At 37.7% G+C, this 16,973-nt stretch overlaps 2 protein-coding genes across 2 annotated transcripts; one reads left to right on the forward strand and one right to left on the reverse strand.

Moving 5' to 3' along the window:
- Position 1: 1 nt before the first annotated feature.
- LOC107644067 (putative cyclic nucleotide-gated ion channel 20, chloroplastic) lies at positions 2-7,647 on the reverse strand. Its single transcript, XM_088487653.1, has 13 exons — positions 7,380-7,647; positions 5,806-6,353; positions 4,943-5,134; positions 4,728-4,826; positions 4,137-4,274; positions 3,516-3,758; positions 2,650-2,916; positions 2,201-2,346; positions 2,011-2,088; positions 1,392-1,521; positions 980-1,226; positions 356-518; positions 2-264 (listed from the first exon to the last, which is right to left on the reverse strand). Exons 2-13 carry the CDS (start codon positions 6,307-6,309, stop codon positions 165-167), a joined length of 2,307 nt encoding a protein of 768 aa, XP_088343779.1. The 5' UTR covers positions 6,310-6,353; positions 7,380-7,647; the 3' UTR covers positions 2-164.
- Positions 7,648-9,344: 1,697 nt separating this feature from the next.
- On the forward strand, positions 9,345-10,841 carry LOC107641071 (uncharacterized). Its single transcript, XM_016344580.2, has 2 exons — positions 9,345-9,995; positions 10,059-10,841. Exons 1-2 carry the CDS (start codon positions 9,345-9,347, stop codon positions 10,839-10,841), a joined length of 1,434 nt encoding a protein of 477 aa, XP_016200066.2.
- Positions 10,842-16,973: the final 6,132 nt, after the last annotated feature.

The raw sequence follows: 16,973 nt of genomic DNA on the forward strand, positions 1-16,973 counted from the left end.
ATTCACCAATCTGATTCATTTTTTGGGCATTTACTAGTTACAATAATTTTCTTATTGAAAATTTTCAGACTACAATCTTGTCCTTTATTATTTACACAATTACGCGTTTGTATATGGTAACGAATAACGATACTCACACTATATTTTAATTTTAATTTTAAATTTTAAACAGCAGAATCAGCACGACTTAGACGTTTCTTCCTGTATCTCCATGCAACTTGAATACGAATTGCAGCTAAGGATCTCCAATAAGGTGATTCATACCTACAATAGCAACACTGTTACCGAATGAATCATGGATTTGAATTCCTAAATTGAAGCTTGATACAAATTTAATGGAGAAAAGAGAAGTGACCTTAGGGCTCCTTGAACACGCGGACTCCGCAAGAATCTTGTGAAAAGGATTGTGACTTCTTCAAGATCTGCGGCGCGGAGCGAAAATGACTCTACATTTGTTAAGCACCTCACTGTTCTGTTGCTAAGCAACCTTTGTCCAGGAAGCCTTACTTTTCTACCATCTGCATGGAAAATCATATTGATACAACATTCATAAGTCAAAGTACCTAGATGAAATCTGAGCTTGTTTGGATGGCTGTTAAAAAGAATGTTAATGAATTTTTAGTAGATTTGATAAATTTTTACTACTAAAAATAAAAATATTTTAAAAATAAAAAATTTGAAAACTACAATTTACATCAAATTTAAAAAGATTCTTTTACTAAAAAAATAATATTTTTATATTATTATATTCAAACATAATTCATAGATAAAAAAAAATATTTTTTCATGATATATTTACTCTTACTTTTTCAAAAGATAATTTTAAATTATCAATTAAAAAAAATTCTTATCTTAGAAACAAACCCTTTGTATTCATATACATTAATCCATGAATTTACTAGAAAAGTTGTTGATTATTGCAATTCCTAATGAAATCTACTCTTTAATAAGCATGGTTTTTTCAGGTTTGCTAATATACCTGTGCTGACAGAAGAATGTTCTAAATACCATGTTAGAAGTTCTTCGCCACAGGCATCCCCTTCGGATAACGGAAGTCTTATTCCATCTTCTCCGACACTCTCGAGCTTTCCTCGCACCACGAATACCATCTTATCTACCAGACAACCCATACTCAATATAATACTTCCTTTTATGTATGTCCTTTGTCTTAATCTCTCACAAATGGCATCTAGGATAGGTTCATCCATCAAAGCAAAAATTCGAACCTGCAAATGTTGGGCACAAATTCCATTAAGAATGAAAGCAAAGTCTTCATCAAAGGCCACTTTTAGTATGATTTGACAATAATTTGGCTGTTTATACAACTCGTGTTTAAACTTGTATTCAATTCTATCATGATAACTTGTTATAAGCATGATACCAGTGCATACTTTCTTAATAAATTTGAAGAGATGACGCCTTATGTCTCTCTGTAGATCTTCTGGTAAATTTTCCATAAGCATTTCTTCGTTAACTCCCCTTGTTGCAGCCCAAGAATAACGTTCAGCCTGTCGTACTCTCCTACAATGTAGATGTACTATCTGAGTTATACATTATGTGAGTAAAAAGTTTCATGCAACACCAAACCTAAACAAAAATGACAAATAGAGGACATTCTATTTTCTTAATATTGACTTATTAAGTTCAGGTCTATCACTAACTTCTCTTATGTGTATATTTCTATATCACAACCATTTTTAGCGCTAATAACTTAATTCAAAACGATGCCAAATAACACGATCTCAACAATTATTTCACATCCATTGCAGGATTATGTGCACTTTTAAGGTACATAGTGATAAAACATATTCATACTTATTTCTTTTGGTGACTATAAATCAGATTTACTAGTTGCACATACAGGAACATAAACATATTTGCAGGCAGATAGAAGTAGATGCAAGGAGAAACTTCAAGTTATAATTTGCATCTCTTTAAAATCTGAAATAAGTCATCATGTCACTTGTCATTAAATGTGCATGTAAACTACAGAAAATGAGGAATTTATACCTTCTTAGATTTTCTGGTAAGCGTCGATGGCTCATCCATTGCTCCACGTCACGTCCCCTGAGTTGCATTTCTAGCCTCCTAAAAAATGGATGGAAGAAATAGATTTCAACCATATTGCAAAAGATAATATATTAGAATAAGGCTGTCAAAGTTTAATTACAACCAACTTTCAGCATTAGGTAAGTTCTACCTCCGCCCAAGAGCTTGAAGAAAATTCTGTATGTTACCAATGAGAATAGCAAAAAGCAAGAGTCCAGATCCTATAATGGCCATAGTGAAAAGGACTTCCCACACAAAAGTGCTAGGGACTAGATTACCAGCCAAAGTACTGATTTGCTGCACAAATATCATCATAGGGTATCATTGTTACTCTTACATACATCAAAATCATTTATGTATCTTCACTTGGCAAGTAGTCTAAAAGTTATGTTAGATTAACATAATATTAATTAGATTTTAGTTTTGATATATTATACATCTATACTTCAATTTATATTGTTCAGGCAGTCAATGGATTATACATTCCTTTTGTGAAATTAACTAAAATCATTTTCACAACTAGCTACTGAATGTGTGCATGAGAAAGAAGGGGGAGGGAGGGGGGGGGGGGATAGGAAAAAGAAAAAGGTAACAGCTCACCTGGAATCCCCAAAACAAAGAATAGATGTATTTGTTGATCACATTAGTTTCTGTAGTAAGAGGTACAACATTTTGATATATCCCATAAGAAAAACCACCATTAGATGGGGGATTCAAGCAAGCAACAGCATCAGTATTGTTGTTCCACTGATTTGATGTTTGGTCAAGCTGAAAGATTCCATCATGACCATGCCCACAATCAATGAATACCATGCATCCGGGGATCTTAGAATTGTGGCAGGCATCTCGCAAACATTGGTTAACCCTCTCGAAGAAAGAAAACAGTAGAAAAGGAAAAAGTTAGCAAATAAAACATCAATTATACTTCAATTCTAGTTTAGCCATCTATTAAATTATTGAAGGAAACATAATAACTGTGATAGTCTGAATTTCACTACCAGTATTGCAGTGCTAATTAGAAGGATCAGATTTATGAGGACATGATACTTACATAACCCAAAACAAATAATCAGAATTATTTAATACAATTGTTCAATAGGATATGATGTGAAGGACTTATCCATCAAGGCATCAAGAATCAACAAGTATAAAGCATTATTGGGATAAGCAAATTCAGGTGAAAATTCTAGTTCTTGAGCCTAAATCTCATTACATATGATAATATAACTGGCATTGTGACATTAAAGTGTGTCTTCAAGTTGATCATACATTACTTTTATGCTTTTTTTTTTTCTCTTTCACTCTTATCATAGTTTGAGGTTAGGCATTCAGTTGGTAGCTTCTAATACTGAAACCTATAATAACAAGAGCTTGCCACCTCTTGAACAGAGGGCGACAAATCACAGCGTATCATATTTTTTTATATATTTAAAGGAAAACAAGCTTCGAATGCTGTTTTCACTCACCTGCAGACCAAAGAGGTACCAGCAAGAGCCAACAACATGTCCAGATAGCATAAAAATTAGAAGGTTTATTATAAAATTTGCCCAGGCTGACTCAAATATAAATCCTGATGGAGACTGGCCAATTAGCATAGGCAGAAATCTAAACAATCTGGGGATGTACTGCACAAGGATCGCTGCACGCAGAAGATTCTTAGCATAATTTGCTCCCCCAAGGGATTTTGGCAAGACAAACAATATCATTATCTGCACATATTTCACTATATATGTCATGGAAAGGAGTATGGTTACAAAATGGCTAAATTTCAAATAAGTTGAAATACAAAATTCCAATAAAGTCAAACTAATCAATGACAATCTCAATATAATGGAAGCACCAACGAACTTTGTGTTTTCCTTTTTTTATCAAAGATGTATGGCAACTAAAATCCTAACTGTGCAAGAACATACATTATATATTAGAAAAATATACATTTTTGGATCTCATTGCCTTCATAAAAAATAAAAAATAGAGTCTGAAAGTATTCATGGTGAAAGGGAGATGGGAAGACATCATGAAAAAATGGGTATTTGAAAATTGAAAAAACATGACAAGCAAAGAAAGGGAGATGGGAAGACATCTACCTGAGGAAGAGGAAATACAACAAATAAGTCAAGAAAAAAATAACCCCGAAGGTAATGAAGTGCGATTTCCTTCGGATGGTCCTCTAAATCTCCAGTACCAACCACCCTTGACTCAGGAGAAACATAAGCCAATTTGAACTGCAAAGTGGCAATTTGGTTGCATATGTAAGCCTTTAATAACAGAAAGTTGGAAACTAGACGAGAAAACTTAACATCCATGCTTAGAATTCATAACATAATGCATAGTTATTTTTCTTCTCTATTCCCCTTAACAAGGTTATTTACTGTATGTCATATTAACTTCAGTAAATAACAAATATCCTTTAACAACGGGGAAAAAAGATAAAAACATCAATACTCTGAAGTCTAAGGTTTGTGGATTGGAACAGAAAAAACATCTATGATTCAAAGATATATGGAACAATTTCAGATGAATTGAGGCTAAGATTGTGTTGAGTGACTCAACAAGATATCAGAAAATCCTCCACTTGTATTATCAATGCAGTAATGTTCCACAACCATATATTGATTTGTATAAATTAGAAGGAGTGCAAAGGAACCTTTTTAAAATGGTAGTTATAGAGAACATACCTGGAGAAGAATGTTAAAGAAATATACCAAATCATTCAAGCTTCGAACAATAACAAGTGTTGTTGTCATTGACCAGTCGATAACAACACAATTATGATCCTACAACCAGTGAAAAGAAAAAAGGTGCAGAGTAACCTTAGGCATAGTATCAAGGAAAAATAAGAGACTGCAGCTTCCAAGATGTTGCAATTAAATATTATCAGAAACAATCATACCTCTCGTGCATAAAATACAAAGAAAAATAATGGATCCACAAAAATAGCAACCAAGCAAAAAATGGCCAAAATCTTGTTCCATTGTTGTATGACTTTAGTGTGAGGATTTATAACTCCAGGAATGTACGAACGACAAAGGGAATAAAACTTTGTTGCAAATCCCTTGGCGTCCCCATAGAGAGCATTGTGGAACTGCAGGCATTCAGAATATGAACAAAAGTAGCTTACATTATGCAAAAGTTATAGACCGATAATACATGATAAATATCTACAATAAAATGAAGATAAAGAATAATGATACGGTTCAGCTTCGAATAGTCTTAGAAAAATTTCTATTGACTATTGATAAACAATGAGACAGCTTGAAGTACCCATGTGACAATAACTCAAAGTGAACAGTGATAGCAACAACAAAAGTAATTTCAGCAGTCAGGAGAACAAGATGCATTGGCGCAGCTTGAGTAACTAAAAGGGTTTTGGTCAAGATACATTTAGTTCCTTTTGGTTAATACCGTTTTCCTGTTATTATGAATGCAGATCTAGGTAAATACCAATCGAAAGTGCTTTTCACAGAAATACCAGTCATCATCTTGATGTATAACACAAAATAAATACTAAATTATATAAATATTACGATGATACAGATTACAAGATAGATACTAAAGTATATCTATTGAAGCAACTGACAATAGAAACAATGTAAAAGGTAAAAAAAAGATATGAATAATTATGAAAATTATATAGGCTACTTGAGAATCACATAAGTCAATTCATCAAACATCTAGAAGGCTATACTTGCATTTAGAATCAAGATCTATACCATGAAAGGCTATGTACCATTAAATTTTCAACTATGATGCTACCTTGGGATCAAATATTGTCGAAGATTTTGAATTTTTATGTTGAGAAGACTTGAAGTATGTCGGGCAAGTAGTGCAATAAGGATCATTACACATTCCAAGTTGTCCAGACCTCATTAAGTGTTGATTTTCCTTATCATGGTTATTATGCCAGTTATTCGAACCGGTGCCACGGAAAGCATCAAATTTTTCTGTCTTTCTTTCATCTTCTTTTCTTCCTGTACCAACCATCCTCTGCTGTAAATGACTTCCAGTTCCGGCAGCATATAGTGGACCGCTCATTTGTGGAAAGGGGGTTTTTCTCTCACTCTTCAGTGGACCAGTGTGTCCAACAAGACTAGTTTCGCTATCATATGACTCCAGGGTGCTCATAGGAATTGCAATTGAACTTTGTGTCCTGGATAAGAATCTCTGCAATTTGGAATTCAGGGTCTCATCATATTGTTCTTCATCCTTTGATTCCTTTCTCGACAGCATTGGCAGCTCATCATTTTTAAGACTAGCCATGGTTCCTTTCCAGTTCTGTAATTTCTTCCCAAATTAACCTGCCACTGAATACATAACCTATGTATCATGTAAGTTATCTTAATTTTGGAAACTTGAAGTAGGAGAATATAAATAAATAATAAAACTATAAGAAACTAGTGACTGTGTCATAAGGCTTTATTAGTCCAAATACAGAAAATAGCGGAGACAAAAATGGAGATAAAAGTGTGTTTGGTAATAATTTCAAATTTGGAGATGAGACCGTTTAAAAATTAGTATTTTTTTTTTAAATCCTTACACATAATATAAACCCAAATAGGATGTAGTATGTGTTCAAAATTACTATTAATAGAAGTTTCTTAACATTTTGCTTTAATAAATAAATAACAAATACATTAAAAATTTAAATTCTACATAACCTTAACATGTGGCCATAGCAGCTGAACCCTATAAAATATTATAAGAAAATCTGTCTGTCCCCAATTTCGCATAGCTTATCATTACTACCTAAAGATACGATTTTCTCCATAGTTGCATGTATTAGTCATATACTCATATTATTAATCTTTACCGAAACTCAAATTGGCTGCAAATTTTCTTTTCAAAGACGAAGAACTATCACATTTTTATAACTATAAAACAGAAACATTGAGAATAAGAAGTTATTCCAAGGAGTGCTTGTTTTGAAATTAAAAAGAGTAAATCTATGATGGGTTTGAATACTTGAATGCATCCTTGTAGGTTTGGATTCCCCTCTTAATCATTAAAATGGATCACGTATTAAGAAAGAAGTAATGAACTCCCTCATAACAAATCCTATGAAAGCTTTGAGAGAAACAAAGCAAAAACAAACCCTAATCATATATCTAATTGCAATGAATACATACATAATCCAATCTCTAGTTTCTGAAACAAACACAACTCGTCTACATGGAATCAGGCTTATATCCTAAATGGGCAACAGCAACCAAATAATAATAATAATAATAATAATAATAATAATAATAATAATAATAATACCAACCAAAAAAAAAAAAAAAAAAAAACCAACCAAAAAGACAATGTAAACATAGAAAGAGTAGTACTAAGACCTGTTAGGAAGAGGATTTTTGAATCAGCCAGCACGAAATTAAGCGATGAAAAAGTTCATTTTTAAGAGCTTGTTGATAACTGTAGAAGAGGTTCTCCTCTGAGAGAGTTGCTTGGAAGACAAAGAGGAATTGAAGTCTGAACTGAACACATTTATGACTTCAAAGAATACCATAAAAAATTAGAGCTGTAAAGCTTACAAAAGACTTCAAAGAATAAAGAGAAATATATAAATATAACAAGTAATATTTGAAAAGTCAGTCTTATGAGCTATGAGTTTATGACATGTGATGATGTGAATATATGTGATGATCGATTAAGACAAAAAAGATAAATAAATAAATAAAGTAGTAAAAGACTGTCGGAGTATGAATTGCCAGTTTGCCATTGGTTACGTCATGTTATGAAAATTGTATCCTAAAATTTATATAGTTGAACAAAAATAATCATAATAATATGATAAAATAACTAAATATTAAATATATATTTTAAAATTTAAAAATTAGATTTTAATATTATGTTTGTAATTATTATTTAAAGTTTGTGATTTTTTAATTTTAAAATTTGATAATTTCATATTAAGATAATATAAAAATAAATTTGTTTTAACTTTTGGCATGTATTTTTTAAATAATTATTTAAATATTTAAAAAAAATTGAATCAAATGCATAAGGTTTACCAAATACAAATTTTTTTGTCATCTATAAAAAAAATTGATATTTTTTATATTTTCCATATTTTTAAATTATTACAGATTTATTTATCGTTCATATTTTTTTTTGTATTATTTTTGTAATCATAATAAATTTTTTATTATATTTTGATGATTTACCCTCAATATTTTTAATTCTTTTCTTCATTTACTTTATAATACTGTTCATATTATGTCCCAACACTAAGATTCAAGTCTAAATAAAAGGCCCAATCTAAAGGTTGGCCCTCACTTGACACCGACCTTCTCTCAAGAAGTCGGATCCAATGATGATTTGCTCTAAGGAAGTTGGGATATCAGATTAGCTGGCAAATAACACACATTCAAATAAGTAACTTCCCTTAAAATCTCTCAACCCACTTTCAGGAGCCATATCTCAACTTCCCTAAGATGAAAGGACGGTTATCCACCTAAAAAGGTGGAACTACTCTAACGGTGGTTATTGGTTCACCACTATAAATACACTGACACCCCTCAGGTATTGCTAAGTTCCAATACTCTCTAAACTTGCTTAGACCCTTGCTGACTTAAGCACCGGAGTGTCTTTGCAGGTACCACCCCCCATTCTTTCATACACACGAGTCGGACAGAGGCTTCCAAACCCAAACCTAGTCAGAGGCTTCCTCCTTCGGACGATTAGGCCAACCCAACGAGTCCAACCCACTAATCTCTGGTTACCCATCGTAACATTGGCGCTGTTGTTGGGGAACCGAGAGATCAACCAGTAATGGCGGATGACTTACACGAAGATGGCTACATAGCGTCCGATTCCGAGCAGAAAAATCAGGACGTTGGAAACAACAATGACGACATCGACACTCACCAAGGGGTGACCAATCAACATAGAGAAGGCACCTCAAGGTTAAAAAACCCAAAAGCAAACTCCTCTGAAGGGCGCGAATCAGGAAAGGAGGGACAACCCACGCAGCTGATTTCATGGGATTGTTCCACGGTCACCAAGGGCGCCTGGAACAGTTGGAGCAAGAGTTGGAACGACAGCGAGAGGCAGAAAGAAACTTGAGTAACGAGATTGAGCGGCGAAAAGAGCTAGAAGAAAAGCTCTCAAAGTTGGAGTCTGCTCTTAAAAGTCGAAGCTCCCGCAGTGACCGAGAAGATTTTTCCTTGGGAGGAGAAGACCCATTCAGCGAGAACATTATGAGGGCAAAAGTTCCAAGGAACTTCAAAAGCCCTGATATGGACCTCTACGACAGAACCACCGATCCAAAGCATCATTTGAGCAACTTCAAAAGTCGGATGTATCTGGCCGATGCTTCTGATGCTACTTGCTGGAAGGCTTTCCCGACAACCTTGACGAAAGCAGCGATGAAGTGGTTCAATAGTCTTCCCCCTAGGTCGGTCACCAGTTTCGACGACCTCTCGCGAAAGTTCCTAATGCGCTTCTCCATTCAGAAGGACAAAGTCAAGCACGCAATAAGCCTCTTGGGAGTAAAGCAGGAGGTCTCAGAACCTTTAAGGGACTACATGGAGAGGTTCAATAAAGCGTGCTTCGAGATTCAAGACCTGCCCACAGAGGCAGTGATTATGGGCCTAGTAAATGGACTTCGAGAAGGTCCCTTCTCCCAGTCCATCTCGAAAAGACACCCGACTTCTCTAAGTGATGTACAAGAGAGAGCTGAGAAGTACATCAACATGGAGGAAAATGCTAGACTTCGAGAACCGAGTTGGCGACCGGGGCACTCTCACTCATCAAAAGAGAAAGAAAGAGAGCCCAAGAAAAAAGAGGAAGTCGACCCTGAAAGGCCTAGGAGATATCACTCCTATACCCCTCTACGAGTTTCACTGGTCGATGTTTACAGGAAAATTTGTCATACTGAAAGGCTACCTCTCCCTAGGCCCATCAAAAATAAAAAGGGGGGGGGGGGAGGGAGAGTCGTGGCGACTACTGTGAGTACCATAAGATATATGGTCACTCAACGAATGATTGTTATGACCTTAAGAATGTGATAGAAAAGCTGGCCAGAGAAGGTCGGCTTGATAGATATCTCAAGGTCGGACCATCATGGGAAAAGGAAGCGAGATGACGAGGACCGAAGAGATCCACCACCACAAACCCCGGAAAGACATATACACATGATCTTGGGAGGATTCGGTGGAGGTGGCCTCACAAAGTCGTCTCGCAAGAGACACTTGAAAGAAGTCTATCAGGTCGGGGGCGAAGCTCCCGACCTCTCAACCATCTCATTTACTAAAGAAGATGGGCAAGGAATCATTCCTGGATATGATGATCCAGTGGTGATAACTATGATGATAACTATGATCCTTACCAATGCCCATCTCCACAGAACCCTGGTAGATCAGGGGAGCTCAGTCGACATCCTCTTCAAACCAGCATTTGATAAGCTGGGATTGGATGTAAAGGAATTAAGAGCTTACCCTGACACCCTGTATGGGCTGGGGGATACACCAATAAAACCACTAGGATTCATACCTCTTCATACAACTTTTGGAAAAGGGGCGAAATCCAAAACTCTGAGCATCGACTTCATAGTCGTCGATGTGGGGTCAGCCTACAATGCCCTAATCGGCAGAACTACCCTAAATCGGCTCGGAGCAGTGGTATCCACTCCCCACCTTTGCATGAAATTCCCAACATCAGAGGGAATAGCAACCATTAGGGGAGATCATAAATTGGTAAGGAAATGCTACAATGAAAGCTTGAACCTGAGAGGAAAAGGCAAGGAGGTGCACACAATTGAGCTCGGAGGAGTCAGTGCTAAGGAGGAGATGTGACCACAATCAGGGAGAAAGACTGAAGAGGTACAGGTCGAAAAAGAGGACGGAAAAACACCAACATAAGAGCCAACCTAAAAGAAGATTTGAAGCAGAAGCTTATTGATAAACCCATATTTTATGATGTATTTTGTGCTCAATTTAGGTGATTTATTCAATCCTTCACTCACTTATTCATGTAAATTGCATGGTTTTACTTTCCATTCCTTATTATGTGATGTATGTGAAAAATATGTTTCCTATGCTTAAAATTATCAATTTTAATTACCCTTTATTACCATTCGATGCCGTGATCTGTGTGTTGAGTACTTTCAAGCCTTATAGGGCAGAAATGACTTAAAGGATGGAAAGAAAACATACAAAAATGGAAGAAAAGCACAAAATGGAGTTTTGAAGAAAAGGGCAGCGACGAGAGCGCATGGACGATGCGGCCGCGTGCCTAGCGCGAAAAGGCAGCGATGCGAACGCGTGACTAACGCAGACGCGTGCCTTGAGCAGAGCGCAAATGACGTGTATGCGTGACCGAAGCGAACGCTGATAAGAAAAACTCCCAGATGACGCGACCGCGTGAACCACGCGGACGCGTGACAAACGCCACAGACCAGAAACTGCAGAAAATGCCCCCAGCGATTTCTGAAACCCTTTTTGGCCCAGATCCACGTCCAGAAAACACAGATTAGAGGTTATAAAGTAGGGGAATGCATCCATTTATTAACAGGCATTGAATTATTCACTTTTCATAGTTTAGATGTAGTTTTTAGAGAGAGAGGTTCTCTCCTCTCTCTTAGGTTTTAGGATTAGGATTCCTCTTAAAGGATTTAAGGATTTCAACGTCCTCTCAGGTTCAATATTCCTTTTACTTTATATTTTTCTTTTACTTTTAGATACCTTAATGCTTTTATTTAGTTACTTATGTTGCCAAATTGGCTTATGAACCATTCATGTTAGGATTTTCTTTGTTTGATATAAATTGAGGTATTTCAGATTTATGATTCTTATTTAGTTTTTCTTTATATTCTTGGCTTTAATTGATTAACTGGAGGCTCTTGAGTTATCGAACTTATCGTGATTGATTGTTATGTCTGCTAATTGAATTGAATTCCACTAACTCTAGTCTTTCCTTAGGAGTTGGCTAGGACTTGGGGATCTAACTAATTAGTCCACTTGACTTTCCCTTGCTTTCGTAAAGGTTAACTAAGTGGGATTAACTTCAATTCTCATAAGAATAACTAGGATAGGACTTTCAAATTTTCATACCTTGCCAAGAATTTTATTTAGATATTAATTTATTAATTCCTATAATTTATTTTCCTTGTTCAAACCTTTCAAAACCCAAAAGCACTGTTTTCCATAACTAATAATAAGAACACCTTCCTGCAATTCCTTGAGAAGACGACCCGAGATTTGAATACTTCGGTTTATAAATTTTATTGGGTTTGTTACTTGTGACAACCAAAACGTTTGTAAGAAAGGATGATTGCTTGGTTTAGAAACTATACTTGCAATGGGAATTTATTCTGAATTCTAAACCGTCAATCATTCGTTCTTCAAAATGGCGCCATTGCCGGAGAATTGAAAACGTGTGCCTTATTATTGGTTATTGTAAATATTTTTCTTTTACTTGTTTATTTGTTTTTGTTTTTCCCTTTTATTTCTATTAGCTACTATGAATTCTCACCCCTCTTGCTTTGAGTTTGGTTCTGAATTTATTGAAAGGAGTGGAAACTATAACAGGAATATGCATCAAGGTCTAAGCAATCAAAGATGGATTGAGCCAAGAGAATCTGATCAACCCTTTAGGCAACAACACCCTCCAAGATATCATGGGCAAGGACCACTCAACAATGCATACCAAGCTGATAGATATGGTGGACCCCTTTGTATTTACCAACAAGTCCCACCCCGTGCTTATAGACCATCCTCTCAACGTAGCTTTGGACCACCACACTCACAAGTTCCTTTTCACTATTCACCACCGTATGACCCTTATCCACCACAATCCCAATCCAATTACTCCCAGGAACCACCACATTCTTATTATGAACCCTCTCTCCCAACCAATGAACCCTCATACCCACCCCAACCTCCTATGGACGACAAACTTCGTGTTCTTCTTCAAGGGCAAGCGAAGATGCAAAGGGACATACTGGAACTCACTACTGCCTTAACCGAGGTAGTAAATATAATAGCTTCCCTACATCTGAGCACTCAAAGTAATCCCATGGCTACATGTGGAGGATCAAAAGAAGAGTGTAGCATGAAGGAGACACTAGAAACTTCGGTGGGCAATGAGGAGCATGGCTTTGTATTGGAACAAGTGAAGGAAGCCATGATAGTTGTAGAGGAAGAAGTGGTTGAAGATTTAGGAGATGCTGAACCTCCATGGGAATCGAGAACTGTAAAGAATTCCGCTGAGAAGTTCGAAATTGATGCCAAGGAGGATAGTGCACAACCCCGAAGCATATACCTTGTGAAAAATTGGACGGAATAGACCAAAAAATTGATTCCCTAGGCAGTGATGATCATGAATCAAGCTCTCCTAGTCATGAACTTGCATCTGCAACTGAACTCCATAAGCCTGAAGAACCTTATCCAAGTGAATACGAAGATGATGTCAAAGTGGATTTCTCTCAACCTCCAACGTATGACCTGAGTGACAAGGAAGACATAGAAGACTTTGATCAGGACGCAGTTGCAGTTGAAGAACCTTGCGAAGAAGTGGGGAAATTCACAGAAGAATACAAGGGAGTAAAGCTTACAGAACCACTGGAAACACCTATCCCAAGGCCATTACCACCTAATACAAGCTTCAAGTGGGTACAATCCTTAACCTTTATTTTTACTTTTCCACTCGAATATGGTTTGCTTGAAACAGATGGCCAGCTTAGAGCTCTCTGCGACTTTAAGAGTAAGAGGGAAATGGCTCGTACTAAGAGCTGGTGTGCAAGATTCAATAAGATTCCACGCTTCAATTTGAAGTGCACGGATTGGTATCATGTTCAATTGAATGGGTCTCAGAAAACGTTTGGTCATCTTGGTGAGAATCCAATTTCTAAACCGCCCGGATGGAAGAATATAGATCAAGACAAAGGCGGATCTAAAAGCAAGGTTTGGAATCCTGGAAAATATTCTGACATTCGTCACCCCGAGAGCCTGAGAATCTGTTTGAAGCTGCTCAGAAGCTTTACATGCCTAGTTTGGGACCCCGAAGGCTGTTGGTATTCCAAACATTGGTGGAGATTTCTGGATGAATTTAAGCATAAGCCACCATAACAGGAAGCTCATCCAATGTCCAACTTAAGGACTTTAACTAAAAGTGCTAGGTGGGAGACAACCCACCATGGTATGGTCATTTCTTTTTTAATTTTTATTTCGTGTTGTCTGTTTTTATATTATATTATATTTATTGAACCTGGATATTATTCGTAGCATTTGCATTAGCATTACATACTGCATAATTGATTATAAAAAAAATAAATAAATGCACGCGACGCGTAAGCGTCGCTGACGCGTCCGCGTCACAAGTGCATTAGGAAGAAAAGGAAAGTGAACAGAAAGTCACGCGAAAGCGTGGCTGGAGGCGTGCCTTTGGCACAGATTGTTCTACGCGACTGCATCGCTAACGCGTTCGCGTCAGTTGCGAAAAATACCTCCCACGCGTCCGCGTCACTCATGCGAACGCGTGATCTGGAAATCGGCGTAAAGATCCAACGCCCAGAAAGTTGGGCTGGAATCGTGCGGCTGGTGTGCGATTAGCATAAAACAGTCCACGCGTTCGCGTCCCTTGCAAAACACCCATCCCACGCGAAAGCGTAAGCGACGCGTCCGCGTCGCGTGGATATTATGGCCCCTAAATGGAGACAGAGAGTTGCCCTGAAATGACGCTGGAAGTGTGCGTCTAGCACAATTTCCAGCGACGCGGCTGCGTGCCTCACGCGTCAGCGTCATCCATCTTTTACCCAACCCACGCGATCGCGTCAATCACGCGACCGCGTCACACCCATTTCCCCCAAATTACACGATCGCGTGCTCCACGCGTTCGCGTGGATTCAAAATCACTAACCCCAACCACGCGAAACCCTATCCCTCCCGCGTCACCATTCTCTTCCCTTAACCCCTCTCTGCTCTCTCTCTTCTCCCCAACCAACCACCACCACTTCCAGCCACCACCGCCGACCACCCCGCCATCCCCACCACCACACCCAATCGCTGAAAACCACCCTCTCTCTCTCCTTCTCTTCTTTCTTTTCTTCCTCCACCACTCCCAACCTTCCCTCTCACCCACCGCGCCCTCCTCCGCCACTGTCCCCCCCCACCGCGGCCAACCTCCGACCACCGTAACCCACCACCACAGCCCCCACAACCCTCACCTCCTTCTTCCTTCCTCTACCACATCACCCAACCCAAACCCCAACCCCTAACCCCCCTGCTCCGCCACCGCGCCGCCGTGCCCCCTCCTAGCGCTGCCACATCACCACCACCATCTCTCAGCCCTCACCTCTGCTCTTACATATACCAGGTTCCACCAAACGCCAATTTCTCTATCACTTATAGTTATTTGCTTATTTCTCAGATTATGTTCAAATTAGGCTAGTTAGAGTTGCATGTTTGTAGTGGATTCTAGGTGGTTAGGTAGCTAGGATGTGTTAGCGGATTTAGGCCTGATAATTGCGCCATTCTTGCTACTTGTTTTATCTATTTCACAATTCTGATTTTGCTGTGACGATCATATTGTTCATATATTGTTCTTCCATGTTTCTTGCTGCTGTTACACTGCTCTTTCATGTTCATGTTATTTGTGTCTCTTTGCAGCTTTATTTAAATTTATATGAACTGATTTTTCTGCTATTTATTACCCGGGAATATCCAATTTTAGCCGGAATGCTGCCCAATTTTCTGTACATTGTTTCATTTTCATTCATGTATTGGTTTTGGCAATTTTGAATTTTTCATTACTTAGCTTTTACCAAACTAATTCATGAATGCACGGGATAGCATTCTTATTCCTTTTTGATTCCCTGGCTAGTAAATTGCATTATTGAAATTTTTGCTTGGATATGAGTTGATTAATTTTAAATTTGGGAATTTCTTGTTACCTAGGAAACATTTATCATGCTACTTACTTTAACCTTCTTTCTCCTAACTCACTGCTTTTCACTCCTAACCACTTATAACTTTCTAACTTCTCCCTTTGCTTTTTAACTAACTCCTTTAACTTTCTAACTCAAGGCATGATTATTGTTTTTCCTAATTAACATGTATTCTACTTATAATATATTTTGGATTGTGATTTTTCATTTCAGATTTTTTAACTCAAATACAGTCCGAAATATACATATATTTCACTCATTTCATAATTCTACTGCTCGATTGCCTTTATGCTTAAATTGCTATAAATCCTATTTGCCTACTTGTTTTTCTGCTTTTGTTCTTTAATTATATCTTGCAATTTCTGCTTTTCAGGATGTCTGACCCTCAACGCAAAGGAAAAGGCAAAGCAACCACTGGCAAACGGAAAAGAGGCGAATCCTCTATGTCTATCCTGGACATTATGCATGACGAATCCTGACGGGAAAAGCACTTTACCCCGCAGGAGAAGGCTGACCAGCTCCTCACTGCCAATGATCCAGTTAAATTTGCAAACAGATACTGTGAGCTGAAGTATCCAGTGTTTGCCACCTCCAGGAACCTATACCTGGAGAGGACTCTGAAAATTCCAGAAGAACTACAGCAGTACACCTCCGAACAGATAAAACAGAGAGGCTGGTTCTTCTTGGAAAGAAACTTGACAGAGGTCAATGCTTCCTGTGTCAGAGAGTTTTACTACAACTATTTCAAGACTTCCCTGGATGCAGTGCACCTCAGAGGGAAACAGATTTTGGTCACTGAGGAAGCCATTGAGGACATCCTCCACCTTCAGCCTAAATCGAATAAGCCTGATGGTTACCAAAAAGCTAAAGAGGATATGTACTTTATGAGATTTGACTGGGATGCTGTCAAGCAGAGAATAGCCCTTGACCCTACTGTACCCTGGGTCATGGGAAAGAACACAACGATGCCTAAGGGAATCAAGCTGATTTATCTGAATGATGAGGCTCGGCTCTGGCACCAGATTCTGAGCAACTATGTGAT

Source organism: Arachis ipaensis, chromosome B5 (assembly GCF_059453495.1).
Source record: "Arachis ipaensis isolate K30076 ecotype BB chromosome B5, ASM5945349v1, whole genome shotgun sequence".
Taxonomy (NCBI): Eukaryota; Viridiplantae; Streptophyta; class Magnoliopsida; order Fabales; family Fabaceae; genus Arachis; species Arachis ipaensis.